The sequence below is a fragment of the Triplophysa rosa genome, linkage group LG1 (assembly GCF_024868665.1).
Source record: "Triplophysa rosa linkage group LG1, Trosa_1v2, whole genome shotgun sequence".
NCBI lineage: Eukaryota > Metazoa > Chordata > Actinopteri > Cypriniformes > Nemacheilidae > Triplophysa > Triplophysa rosa.
This window is the reverse complement of record NC_079890.1, coordinates 29,327,449-29,342,077: the sequence shown is the minus strand read 5'-3', so window position 1 is coordinate 29,342,077 and position 14,629 is coordinate 29,327,449. Positions and strand designations below refer to the sequence as shown.

Below are 14,629 nucleotides of genomic sequence, written 5' to 3'. Positions count from 1 at the left end.
AAATTAAAAAATGCAAAAACTGGAAGACTGTAGAAACCGTACTAGTTTATTAAAAATGTAATCCATTACGCCAGGTGCGGATTATGAATGAATTATAAAGAGTGTAAAGGACCCCTAGGCACTGGACCGAAATATATCATTATGCATTATACGACAAAAAATCTTTAGTGCCAATGATTTTGACTTTTCCAGTGCGCTAAATACCACAAATACGTTCACAACCCATTTTAATTCATTACAATATAAGTATTCATATTTTCATTGAATACACTTGCATGTAGGTTCCCCATCAGATTAAAACAAGCTCTTCATTTTGTTTTATACAAAATATAAACAATGCAGCTCATGTTAATGCCTATTTAATACTGAATGGAAAAAAAACTAAGCAAATGTTCAACAAGTTTATTCCTGTTATGCATTTATCAACATGCCTCAAATTCACACATTCTGCACACATAACATTTCTGCGTTAAATTAGTATATATTAACGTCTATAAAATAGTGGTTTCTACACTGTACAATACGCACTACTCTATTAAAATAAAAACACTGTATCACTGTACAGTACAGGCGCCACTAGGAAGGAAATCCTGAACATAGGTGGCCACCGCTTTAGTGAGGTAAGTCATGGTGCCAAAACGGCCACTGGGTGCAGTATCATACAGGAGCCGACAGATGCCTGTGGATTGATCCTTTTCTAATATACTTTCCTCAGCCCCAAGATCCTTCTGTAGCATGAGAGAGAAACTATTTTTGAGATGTGTTAATACTATGTGGCAAGTGAAAACAGTGAAAACTTTGTCAAATACATGCAGCCACCTGGTCCTTGTAGAATATGTCATTGGCAATATGAACAATCTTCTCTATATGGATGATGCTGCCAATGCTTTGTATGTCCACATCAGCCAGCATGGTAAGTACCAGGATCCCCTCCACCAGCAGCTGTCTATACTCAGGCTGAGGGACACGGTTAAGCACCCTTTCGACATGCACAGAAAACTTAATCTCACCCGGGGTCATCTAGAGAGAGGAATAAATACAGATTTATAAGGATATACAGTGTGAAGAAGAGAAGTTGAGGTTACAGAGAAGATATACGTCTTAAGGACAACAACAAGATTATAGAACATTTTTTAAAGTAACATTTTTTAAAGTTCATCTGAAGGGGCGAATTAAAGGACTCAAACCTCTCTTGTAGTTGAAGATGGCAGCACAAAGCCTTCAATGGAAAGCCCATGACACTGTGGACAAAAATACAAATTAAAACATTCCACAAACTGTGAATCTTTGAATCTAATTTTCCTTCACTATAGCCTGAGAGGTGCCTTAAAGTCCATTTCTTATATTATTAATATGCAAATAATTGCCAGGAGAATCCTAACCTTCTGTAGAATCTTCCAGACTTTTCGATAAAATCCCACAGGCACTCTGTTGAGAGCACCATCAAGCCTTCTTCTGCGTAGCCACTGGCCTTGTCGAATGTCTCGGGGCATGCCAAGACCAACTGAGCTATCAGATGCATCAATTGAAGGGATACGGTACCTCTGTAAATTGCATTTTAGCTCAGGTTAAAAAAAAAGTGACTTTGGAGAATCAAGAACATATGCATAATCTGTCATTAATGTAAACTAATCATTATTATTTATGTCCAGTACACAGGAAAAGGCATGCATTACAACAACACAATAATTAGTCAGTAAAAAAGCAGAATCTTACCCCTGACTCAACATGCTCAATGTCAAAGGATTGACCTGAAAACGTCTGAAAAGACACAAACAGCAATGGAGGTGGTCAGTTTTACAAAAGACAAAACGTTTGAGTCGCTACAATTGTTTAAATCACCCATGGATTTGCCACACACCTGCAGGCCCAGTGACCTGTAGATTTCTCATTTAAACCTGATATTAAGGTGCACTGTGGATTTCCTCCCATAGTATTTAAATCCCATATTGACTAAATGATGTTGATTAGTATCTTAATTTTTTTTGTCCTGATTTTTCCTGACCATTACACTCAGAGCTCATTAGACACATCACCTTACTTTGGGTCGACCATGAGAATCTGAGATCCTCCAGCTGAAAACATTTAAACACTATTAAAACAGGCAGATTACAAATGACAGCTACCGTATTTACACAATATCATTTTTCTCTTTTAAGGTCTTAAAGGGACAGTTCACCCAAAAATGAAAATTCTGTCATCATTTACTCACCCTCAAGTTGTTTCAAATCTTTATACATTTCTTTGTTCTGATGAACACAGAGAATGATATTTGGTAGAATGTCAGTAACCAAACAGATTGACTGCCATAGTAGGGAAAATAACTACTATGGCAGTTAATGGGGGATGAGATCTGTTTGGTTACTGACATTCTTCCAAATATCTTCCTTTGTGTTTAGCAGAACAAATAAATGTATACAGCTTTGGAACAATCTGAGGGTGAGTAAATGATGACAGAATATTCATTTTTGGGTGAACTGTCCTTTAAGTGCTTTTGTAATATCTGCGTATGTTGAGAAGTCTGAATGTGTCACCTACCAACTTCATTTCACTTTTCAGTTTGCTGATGCCTGCACGCTCGCTCTTAGTGGCACCAACATTACCAACCTCATGGATGGAAATGACAGGACTGACACCCGGCTCAACTGAACGCACTGAAATTCCAAAAGGTACACAGTCAGACAAATGACCACAACACAAATGCAATTTTTCAATAATTCTGGTGCCGTCACTAACCACTTCTCTGAACTCCAAATTCTTTGCCACTCAGAATGTGATGGAGAAGATTCTTCAACTCAGAGGGACTCAGTTTCATTAAACTCTCAGTGGCCTCCTCACCTGTAACACACAAAGGGTTAAACCATTTGCTTTCATAAACCATGAATAATGTCATAAAGTGTTTTTTTACACATTTGTGTAAAACGATGTAAGATTCTAAGATGCAATATGAACTATAAGATAAATGCAGTACCTGAACAGTTTAGAGACTGGGCCAGTTCAGTCGCCATGACCTGAATGATGAGGCCGATCCTCAGTCTGAACATCTCACTGAACAAAGTGGGCTGAGTTCTGATGATCATTGCCAGGTACACCATAATTTCCTAACAGACACAACAAAAATATATATTAAAAACAGAAATAATCGTATAGGTTCTAGGTTTTGTCAAAAAAAGTCAGTGTTAAGGAGTGTGTAACCTGTGTGAGGATGGCAATGGTGATGTTGCTCTCACTGGCTTGATCAATAAGTGAAGCCAGCTGGTCCGGAGGCAAAGGCCTACAGAGAAACAATCAGATCACATATATGCTAACTGTATAGTGCAGTGTAGTCGCGTGACCATGACGTCTTACGCAGTAATAGTCTTCTCCCTCGGCTCAGGCGGTAAACCGACTGTCAGGTGCTTCTGATGAGCCAATAAATCTGAACAGGCCTGCAAGCAAAATCATGACAAAGCATGAATCATAAAGAACAAACAATACATCACATCTTGTAAGGTGAACTACAGAAGCTGAAGGGGCTATGTGCGTTTCTGTTTCTACAAGCCAGCTTGAAGGTCTTTACCCAGTCCAGTTCCTCCACTTTCTTGCGAAGCATGCCTGAAATCATGCGGATGAGATCCCAGTAACGGAGGTCTCCTGCCTTCTGATAAAGTTCTACTAGTAAACTCTTAACAGTGCTGCCTTTCCCATGCAACTGTGTGTCCCACTCCATTCCCCTGTGAGAAAACACATCCAATATTATACCGAACAAACTGCATGATCACGGCACCAATACAACCAGTTATGGCCAGCACCCAAAACTTAAAATACTAAAACTTTAAAAAGTAAATGAATCTCTTCCTCTCAGAAGAGAAGCCTGTAGTGTCCTACAGTGGCAAATTAAATTTCTCGCAATATATAAATAGAAGTATTATGAGTGAGGGTAAAATAGTAAAGTGCTTACTTGTCTTTAAAAAGGATGAAAAGGATGTCTGCCTGGTCATGAAGGCTCTGCGTGTCTCTGAGCACCTGGACTAGACCATTGTGGTCAATAGCACCATGATCGTCCCGCGGCAGGTTAAACACAGGGGACCCGAAGACCTCTGGACCCTACAGAGATTTAAAAAAGAATACATATTAAGGGTCTTGAGTCTTTTCTGTCTTTAAGATGGGAAAAATATATTGTAAAGCTAATTTCAATAGTTTTAGTTAAGCTCTGTGCAAGCTTTTTCACATTTCACATTCTACCTGACTGGCACTTGGTCCAGGGAAATCTTTAAGATTCAATGCAGGCTGAGGGGAGCGAAAAAGCTTATTGGGAAGATACATGTGCAAATCTGAAAAACAACACAGAACAGAAAAAAGTACAACATTTGCTTTGTTGGACAGATCAAGCCAGTGAATTACTGATTTTGCTTTGCTAACATACAACACTGACTTTCTTTTTATTATCAATGTGCCCAACTCCAAATATCAGTATTTGTTCAGCTCACTGTGGATTTGAAGCTCTTTGGCTTTGTTCATGAGAGACACCATCTCTCTTGTCTTAATGGCCGCAGCCTTGAAGCGACTGAGTCCTTTAGCCTCTGCCTCGACTCTGAGACCCTGCTGAGGTACACTTGCAGTTAACAGCTGGTCCAGATATTGTGCTAGGTCATCTGTATCTGAGAAACAAAGTGTTGTAAGTCAGTATTAACACTGGAGAGGAAGTGAGAGAGAGAGAGAGAGAGAGGTTGCTGGGGGTGACACTAAGTAGCAAGACAAACCGAAGTAAACAGTCGCTAAATCACAAGTTTAATTCTTTTTGTGACATTACAGTCTACAGTCCAAGTTTAAGTGCATTCCTTAGAGAAAAATTCAAGCTTGATAACCCTGACTGTTCATTTCTAAAATGCTTTCATCCTCAGTCATCCATTCCATTCTTCAAAGGAAAGGTTTTCAAGCAGACACTTGGGTGAATTCCACAAAGGTTGTCTGAATGTCTTGGTGAAGTTTAATCTGAAATTAAGAAAATAAAACCTATTTTCTTTTTCGTGACATTATTCTTAGTATAATTAAACATATTTTAGCCCACAATTCTCATAACTGTAATAAGCACTGGCAATCTACTATTACCATCTTCTTTTTATTACTGTAAAACAGTAATATGACTTAAAAATGTAAAAGCATCAATTAAAAGTGGTAAAAGAAAATTCACCACTATGACGTATAAACACTGATGACAATTTAATCTTTTTGAAATAAAATTATAAAGATTAATAACAATAGAAACATTTATCATTACATTAATTAATTAATAGTTTTGTTACAATACAAGAATGAGAATATGAGAAGAGAATAGGAATCGTTTCGCATTACAGTAATGACAACGCAAATGCTTAATTGTCATGAAAATAATGCATTATTATATATATTTCCCTTTTGCAAAATCTAATTGTTTTGTACTTTATTTTGTATTGAAATGAAATGTGACCTATTTATGGGACTCACCCACTTGACTGAAGTGTGCAACAAGCCAATATAAAAGATTTCAAGAATCTTGAGCAACATGACACTACTTTGACATTCCAGTGTTCATTGCAAAAGATCAACATATAAATCACAATGGACACACATCTTGCAATGATGGTAGAGAAAAGGTCTGACATGCTGATATTAACCAGGATGGTCAAGGGTCAGAGGTGTAGAATTTGCTGGAGGAAACATTAATGCAAGTTCTTAAATGAACTAAACAACCACTCCCTAATAATAATAATGTCAAAAGATAAAAAGAAATAAACTGTGGAAACAGATATAGATCACAATATAGCCTTGCCCTAAGAATCCAAAAATGGGAAAAGCAACAAAATATAAAAAATATTACAACCAACTATGAAGAATAGAACACAGTTCATACAAGGCCTAGGGCTGCATTTCACGTTAACAACATCAGTGTTTGACCACTTAGACCACAGAAAACCCCATCGTATCTCTTACCATCATTGAAGTTCAGGTCATGCACAGCACCTGCAAAGTAGCCGTCATCATCATCTTCATTCCAGCCCCTATTACCGGAGCATGTCTTACCAATATCGAGGAAGCTCAGATGAGCAAAACAAGATGTGGTCAGGAACTCTGATAACTTGCCGGTCTGGATCCTACAGTAGCAAAATTGACACCATTGAGCAAGTAAGCCAAACATTAAATTTTATATTGATGACATGATGTTTATGCACATTCTCATTCCCTGACCTTGCCCCTCCAAAGTAACCATCCTGTAGCTTTTTAAGGGTAGCCAGCACAGCAGGGTCCAAGTCTGAGTGATCTTCATCTGAAAAATAAATACAGAAAAATATCTAAAACCTCTGTAGGCTGACATTTAAATACCTTAAATATAAACTGAAATATAAAAATGATAGAAGGATACAAATGGCAGTAACACCAATGACGGATCATTAATATTATCGATTTTTATGAGATAATCTGACACTGGATTATAAAAGGCCCAGGTTTTCACTCACTCAGCATGGTCTGGGAGATGGGAAAGGTGACGGTCGGGTGGCCAGTCATCCTCCAACGAGAGGACAGGTACGACAGATCAGTTCTTAACATCTCCACTATCATCTTATTGTCCAGAGCCAGATAAAACTGCTGATGATCTATGAACTACAGCGTCGTCACAAAGCCAGAGAGAAGAGAAAAACCAGTAAGGTTTTGTTGTTTAAGTGATTGTTCACCCAAAAATAATAATTCTGTCATCATTTACTCACCCTCTTGTCATTTCAAACCTTTATGACTTTCTTTCTTACAGGGAACACAAAAGAAGATATTTTGAAAAAGGTCGGGAAGCGAACAGCAAAGGCCCACATTCACTTCTATTGTATGGACACAAAACCAACGCAAGTGAAAGGGGGCAAGTTAACAACATTCTTCAAAATATCTTCTTTGGTGTTCTGCGGAAGTAAGTAAGTCATACAGGTTTGATATGACAAGAAGGTGAGTAAATGATGACAGAATTTTTATTTTTGGGTGAACTATCACATTTAATCATTCTATGGGTCATTTCTTCTTCATAACATTATTTAACTGATGCTGGGTGACCAAGCACTGGCCCAAGCAAAAGGCTCGAGCATGCCTACTTCAGCACATTATGAAGAACCTGAGGTGTGAAGGTAAAGATGGTGTTGCGGATGATGTAGAGCTTGGAGGTTCCCAGCACACCAATCCGACGATACGGTCTGCCAGTCAGTCCCAGCCTTTCATTACGCCCTTAGAGAAAGATAAAACATACACATTCCAACTTCAGTACATAAATACAACAGACTCCAGTATCTTTTACCAGTGGTCGCAGACGTTACACACCAATGTATCAGGATTAAAGATGCCCATGCCATCACACAAACAATAGTTTACTTTGTATGTCATAAACCTAGTAATAAGTAAGCCCTCCTACCTAGCCTTGCATAAATGTGGCTGAGAACTCGAGACGGCTGCACTCTAATAGGGTGGATATCTCTCACGGTCTCCACATCAATTCCATTCTTCAGCAGCAGGGCCTTAATGTCCTCATTCTCAGCAAGAATGGACACTAAACCAAACAAAATAGACACACTGGGGTGACATGAAACCATTGTGTGTGCTGGTAAGATTAATATTCTAATGGTCTCAAAAATGAAATGTCTGAAATATACCTTGTACCACAACATCTGGTTTAGGGATGGTGGAGAACCTACGGTTTAATGGGTCTATCTCTCCAGGAGCCAGGAAACCCTAAATTGGAAACAAAAGATTATTCGAAATGATGACGTCTTTGGTGCCAACAGTTTAAATAAGAACTATAGCTCCAAGATGATCATTAGAGCAGAAATACACTGCAATACTACATCTAAACATTTTTAATGCCAAGATATGACCTTGCTATAACCTCTAACCTCTGCTAACAGATTGCCCAGTATATAAAGGGACTGTCCCCACTTCAGAGGACACTTTTCCATTGGGATTCTCTCCACAGAGTGAGGATTAACATACTCTTCATCGACCTGAAAATAAAGAGAACAAAAACAAACCCTAAAGCATATACTTAAGAATATATCATTCATTTAAAAAGTCAATGTAAATTTCAATTGGAACGCACACAAATCCAGTGATGTTTCACTGATACTTATACGAGAGATTTATATGAGAGGTTTTACCTTATCAGGAGGAACGCTATAGAGCTCAGGCAGCAGTCGTATCCCATCTTTCTGTTTGATCATGATGCCTTCCAGAGCTTCTCGATACTCCTGCACCTGAGAGAACAGAAAATGAGAACTACAGCTCACCCGCATCAGCAACTCAACACTCAGCACATCCACCACACAACACTTGACTCCTTTTCACCCTTCAATCGATGCCATCTCAAGTCACCGGAATTCTCTCTACTCCAAAAACATTACACCTAATTCAATTTAATTACGTTTACCAAATCAATGTGTAAATGTGTGCTATGGTGTGACAGCAAAAATGTAGAAAAAAACTAACAATAAACAATTTTACATAATAAATATTAATATTAATAATATAAAATATGTTTTTTAAAAAGTATATACGCATATATACAGTATCAAACATATTGCAGTTTGTTTTCAAAATTTTTGCTGCCACACCATAGGACACATTGACAACTACCCACATGCACTCACTTAGTATGCACTATATATATATGTAATAAATACATTTGATAAAGCAACTGTCAGTGTAGCAATTAAGGAGGATACTGGTGTTTTCACTCAATGCTTTGAATTCTGGTGATCTCACCCTCTTGTCATTTTAAACCTGTATGACTTTCTTTCTTCCGCAGAACACAAAAGAAGATATTGCAAGTGAATGGGTGCCCGTTAACAATATTCTTCAAAATATCCTTTGTGTTCTGCGCAAGATAGAAAGTCATAGACGTTTAAGGTGACAAGAGGGTGAGTAAATGATGACAGTGTGATAGTTGGGTGAACTATTACTTTAATCATATTTGACATCATCTAACCTGCTCTGGACTGTTGATGAAGATGCCATCTAAGATCAGGTAGGTCCAGAAAAGTGGCCACTCACATTCAATGTTTTCGAAAAGCTTTAACTCAGCAGATTCATAGTACAGTCTGCTGGGGTCCTATTGAAGAAAAAGATTATGGATTTTGAAAAATGTTGTCAGTTAATAAATAATTAGAGACACAAAAGTTACAGCCTCATATTTATGCATTGACTATAATGTTTTGGCGGTAACACTTTACAATAAGGTGCTATTTGTTAACAATTAGTTAATGCATTAGCTAACATGAACTAACAATGAACAATACTTTTACAGCTTTTATTAATATTAATTCATGTTAATTTCAGCATTTACTAATACATTATTAAAATCAAAAGTTGTCACTGTTAACATTAGTTAATGCACCATGAACTAACATGAATAACTGTATTAACATGAACTAACATTTACAAGGATTAATAAATGCTGAAAAACTAAATTGTTCATTGTTAGCTAATGCATTTACTAATATTAACTAATAGCACCTTATTGTAGTGTTACTGTTTTGGCTTTTACAAAGATGACTAAAATTCAACAGAAGTATTATTTGTATAGTCAGTAAATTGAAATATGGCCTGCTTTGTCCATGCACACTGGATATACTGACCTCTTTAGGAGTTTTGTGGCCATCTCTAAGAAAACGGCAACAGCCGTATCTTCCCTACAAAGAACAAAGAAGCAAAAGTAACAACAACAAAAGTCACTTTGGAAATTTGGAGGGACAACCAGACCAACTGATGTTCTTCATGTTAAGAATAAAGATGTAACCTGCAGTTTGGAGATGATTTCCTCCTTAGTGATGTTGACTAATTCCATGTCCTCCACAGCAAAGGCTGGATATGAAATGACGGACAACAGCCCAGCATCCACCTCTTTAGATGTTGAGGCTCTGGGTAACATGGAGCTCAGGGTGGACTGAAATGAGTAGTCGAGACAGAGTAGTAATGCTCTTTTTATCAAAAATGCTGATGTTTAAATCATAAGAAACTTCGGGTCACTAGTCTTACCTGACAGTGCTGGATATCATCTGGTAAGGTATGAACAACAGAGCAAGGTCCCCCTTTGGCTCCAAATAAATTCAAGTCATCTAGCGCTTCAAGTGCCGCCTGCAGTTATAAAGGGTTCATTCAAGAGATCTTATTTTGTTCCAGTTAGAATCTTAATTCACACGCCACAAAGCCAATCCTTATTCAGTGGGCACCTAAATCATGGCTTTAATTATGTTTAGTGCAATTCATTTTAGTGTGCGTTTAAATCCAAGCTAGCACTGAACTAAAAGGGAAGTGATCACCATGGCTAGTATTAAAATGAGGTAAACGGCTAGCTCCCTCCCCCTACAGTGATAAGTTCTCTGTTAAAGAACGCTCAATGTGTTACTTTCTGAACAAAGTGTGGCAAGAGGAACAAGTATAAAGGACTAAAGTTGGCAGGGAAAGTGGGGAAGGAGCACTTATACCCCACTGAGCGAGGCCCCACTGAGATTACATCAGGTCATGTTCATCAGAGACATTTATAGCGGGTGCTCATGAGTCTACAATGTGCAACTCCTGTGATGCCAGTCTAAGAATTCTCAGCTGGCAAGAGAGGATTGGTGACATTATGTGGAAGTGTGAATGAGCAAGTCGAAAATGGGGACCGGCTGACTGACACACACAATGTACTTGGTTTGTAGTCATTCATTTTTTGCAGGACCCACTTTCGCCATTCCGATGGAGCTTGCGTTTAGCTCAGGAATCCCCTGATTGGTTTTGTCTCCTCTCTCCCACATCCCATAATCCTGAACCATCAGAGGACATATCATCAGGAACAGAGATAAAGCAATTCTTTAATAACAATCACAGATCTAAGTGAATCACATTATGTTAAGGGAGTATAACATATATAGACCCTTTTTGAGGATATTGTGGGACTTACAGCCACTTTATATGCAGATTCAATGTAAAACATCAGATTTTGTACCACATCCACCTCGTCCTGAGTGTACACAATGTGCAGCCCTAAAATAAAGTAACACATAAGGGTGAATGGGATATATTCTACTGACGTTCAAACTCGCAACAACAAAAAAGCACCTTAACACTGGTCAATATGACATGATAACTTCATGAGATATAGTATAAAACAGAAAATGTGATTCACTGATCATTTTCACCACATGTTTGAAAAATGTAAGGGTGAGCAAATGACGTCCTTTAAGAGTCTCACGTGTCTTAAGACACCAGCCATGCCACGCTGTACCTGAGGCGGTCATCTGTGCCAGGAAAAGGAGGTAGAGTGAAGTTGCATCGAGCTGAAGATGCCCCCACTCTTGGTCACCCACCACGGTGGCACAGGTGTGAGTGTTGTACTTGGCATGGAGGCAGTCCAAAGCGCTCTTACTGTATTTAAACTTCTCCACCTTGTCCAGCTGATTGCATGAGAGGACAAGAGAGCACTTCAGATAATACAAGTGGTCTGTCTTCTGCTAATTGAATCCACACTGAAGGCTGTGGTTGTTAAACATAGTTTGACATTGACAGGTTTAGATGTTTATGCAGACCTGTTTGTACGCATACATGTTAAATAATTTGGATCAAAAATAAAAAACATTGTTGCTTGAAGTCCATACTCTGGTAGGTAGTACCATCAGCTGTATTTTATTACCGTATCGGTTTATATGTTAACTACGCAGTGTGGTGAGCGAGGTGGCAATACCTGGCGCATGATGCACTGAAGCAGTCCCCTCATTAACTTCACAACACTCTGAGAGACCATAAAAACAGAGAATAGATCAGGACCCACAGTCTACAAAAACAACACATGGTTGGACCACAAGCTCAACTCTGACCTTTTCTGCTCCTAGTTTCATAGCACAGGAAAGAGTAACATGACACGTGTGCGCTCTCACTAAAGAGGACATTTACACTCGGTGACACATACACAGTAGGATTAAACGATAGCTGACATTTCTCCACAATAACATACACTAAACTAATGTAAAACAAGGTATAACTAAAACTACAATTGTGAATATTCTGCTTCTAATATAAAATTACATTTTATATCTTTATGTCCCGGTTTCACAGACGAGGCTTAAAGCTAGTCCCAGACTAAAATGAATGTGTGACATGTCTTAACTGAATATAACTTGCCCAGAAATATCTTAAAATATATCAGTGCCACAGTTTTGTCTCGAGATGCACACCAGTAATGTATTCTTTTAAGGCATTTTTATAAAAGCGACATAAATATCTTAATTCAACTAAGGCATAGTCCTGGCTTAAGCTAAGCCGTGTCTGTGAAACCGGGCCCAAATGTTCTCACTAGCTGATCATATTTGGACCGTGTATGGGTTTGTTGGTTCCTTGATGTCTTTATATACATGTTGTTTATGAAAACCTCTCAATTATTAGCTTATAGACCTAATAAAAACAAAACACTTTGTGAGTCACCTGTGACCTCCGACTTCGGAGTCACCCGGTAAAGCAATAAAAGCACATTCTAAAAACTACCTGTTCAAGCTCATAGGCTTTAGCTTTATCTTCATCCCGGTCTGCATTTTTCCTGTAAGCCAAACTAAGTGCCCAGACAGATAGGATGCTGTACACATTGTCCCTGACCCAGGCATCAGGCTGTTCTTTGCTCGCTGGTAACAGACCTGTCACTGGATCCTACGTTACAAATACAGTTAGATGCAGTTATACGATCAATCTGTTCAGCAAGTGTTTCAGTTAAACCTCAAGTATGCCATGTACTGTATGTAATCAATATACAGTACATCAGCATTATGTTTTACCAAATGCACACTACCGTTCATAAGTTTAGGGTCACTTAGGCTATGTATAGGCTATTATATATGTTTTTCCACATTTTAGAATAATAGTAATTCATCAAAACTATGGAATAACAGAAATGTAACTATGTGAATTATGTTATATCCCAAACTATGGTACTGCCACCAATGTACTGTTGCTATTTTTCCAGCCAGTTTCTTGAGGTCTCACCACTAGATGTTTTTTTAACAGTATGGAGTAGGAGTTCCCATCTATTCTTGGCTTTTTTATGCTTTTTCTTCATTATTTGGTTCAAGTCATCCATATTAAAAGTTTTTAGATATAAGAAATTAAAATGTTGACACAATTTGTCTATAAAACTGATTTCAAAATTTCAAGCTATCAGAATTTAAGACCATGACTAAACCATTGAACGGCAATGTATATGTAAATACACAATTTGTGTCGCACAACACTAAATTGCAATACTTTTTATGCAGACCATTTTTGGTGGTTAAGTGCTTCATGGCATCAAACGGTCACACGTTTAGTTCTGCACGTTTTTACCAAACTGTTATTAGTTTTGAACGCCAACAAAAATGCAAACACTCACTTGGTGACGCAGAATAGTCTGTTGAACTATCCGCGCGTAGTTGTCGAGTTTAACTCCAGAGTTGCTGCGACTCCTCATTTTAGCTCCTATCAAGTTTGTTAAAGACGTTTATGGTTTAAGAACCGCCAACATGCTTCTGAAATAAACACACGCGTAACATTGCTGGACAATAAAGGCGCAAGCTATTCGAATTTGACACAAAGTTGCCAAACGATAGCATGGTGCCTTTAGCTAGAGACAAGCACGAGCTGCATGACAAAACGCTGGTTCACTGCATAAATGCTGTCGTCAAAGTTTTTCAAGAAAACTTTTAAAACCCGAAAGAGACTAAATTGCGTACGTATAGCGAATATAAACGAACCTGACAGCTTAGCGGGCCAAAATCCGGAAGGAAAGTAAATTAACGTTACTCGTTCACTGCACACTCGCCTGTCACGATTATACTGAAGCCAGTCCAGCTGGGAGGATCTTCCCACTTTTCAAAGTAACACCACACCACAGTGACAATAACTTGAGCAAATGAAAATGTTAATGTACAATGTTAGTGGTAAATGAAGAAAGAAGTTTCATTTTTGGGTGAACTATCTTTTTAACTACTGTGGCTTCGAGTATCTGGAGATTTGTTGACGGCAAATATTGCAGACATTCGTACATGATGTCGTTCCATGTGCCATATGTCCACGTAGTGGCAGCAAAGTCAAATCCTTACACTTTTTTCAGTGCAATTTTTTTAATCAAACTTAACTTTACTTAATACAGTTCCAAGTAAAAAAAACTGTGAAGGTCATAGGCCTAACCTATTAAAATGTTTAAATATATAAAAATGTGTGGTTAAAATAACCTTGGACCATTCCATGCTTATCTTGTTTACTGCAAGGGCAGTATATTATAACAATGCTTTAATGATAAAATATGACCTAAATAATCAGGGGACCTAAATAATGTCAATGATATACAACGTAATATCAGAAACATGCGAAAACAAGCAATCCCTATATTCAAACTAGGATTCATATAACTACCACTGTACTATTCCTAAAATATGTAAAAGCCTCCCTAAAGATAATAATTTCATTATCCTCCTAGAATTTCTACCCCTGGCTAGTGATTGCTTCGTTTTGTATAGACAGAATATCAGTAATAATATGCTTCTGTGCAATCGTGTGCTCTCTGAAAGTTCCAAATTCAAACATATTTCCAATTTTTTTTTCATTTGATTTAAACTAGTATACATCAGATGTGTGAAAG

The 14,629-nt window shown here is 38.0% G+C and overlaps 1 protein-coding gene across 3 annotated transcripts; it reads right to left on the bottom strand.

Moving 5' to 3' along the window:
• Positions 1–388: 388 nt before the first annotated feature.
• Positions 389–13,840, bottom strand: phka1a (phosphorylase kinase, alpha 1a (muscle)). Of its 3 annotated transcripts, none has more exons than XM_057339159.1 (34): positions 13,743–13,840; positions 13,382–13,517; positions 12,508–12,666; positions 11,711–11,758; positions 11,255–11,423; positions 10,931–11,013; positions 10,713–10,793; positions 10,024–10,122; positions 9,785–9,931; positions 9,624–9,677; positions 8,975–9,097; positions 8,148–8,243; positions 7,887–7,994; positions 7,647–7,725; positions 7,409–7,543; positions 7,115–7,224; positions 6,477–6,621; positions 6,208–6,286; positions 5,953–6,113; positions 4,470–4,640; positions 4,225–4,313; positions 3,941–4,086; positions 3,560–3,713; positions 3,349–3,428; positions 3,196–3,274; positions 2,972–3,101; positions 2,737–2,838; positions 2,539–2,654; positions 2,037–2,075; positions 1,717–1,761; positions 1,383–1,544; positions 1,188–1,241; positions 820–1,020; positions 389–728 (listed from the first exon to the last, which is right to left on the bottom strand). In XM_057339159.1, the coding sequence occupies exons 2-34, from the start codon at positions 13,457–13,459 to the stop codon at positions 555–557; spliced, it is 3,696 nt and encodes a 1,231-aa protein (XP_057195142.1). In that variant the 5' UTR covers positions 13,460–13,517; positions 13,743–13,840; the 3' UTR covers positions 389–554. The 3 variants fall into 3 exon arrangements, with proteins under 3 accessions (XP_057195142.1, XP_057195149.1, XP_057195159.1); XM_057339166.1 differs by having other exon boundaries at positions 13,382–13,467; positions 13,743–13,824; XM_057339176.1 differs by lacking the exon at positions 2,037–2,075 and having other exon boundaries at positions 13,382–13,814.
• Between the last annotated feature and the right edge of the window lie 789 nt (positions 13,841–14,629).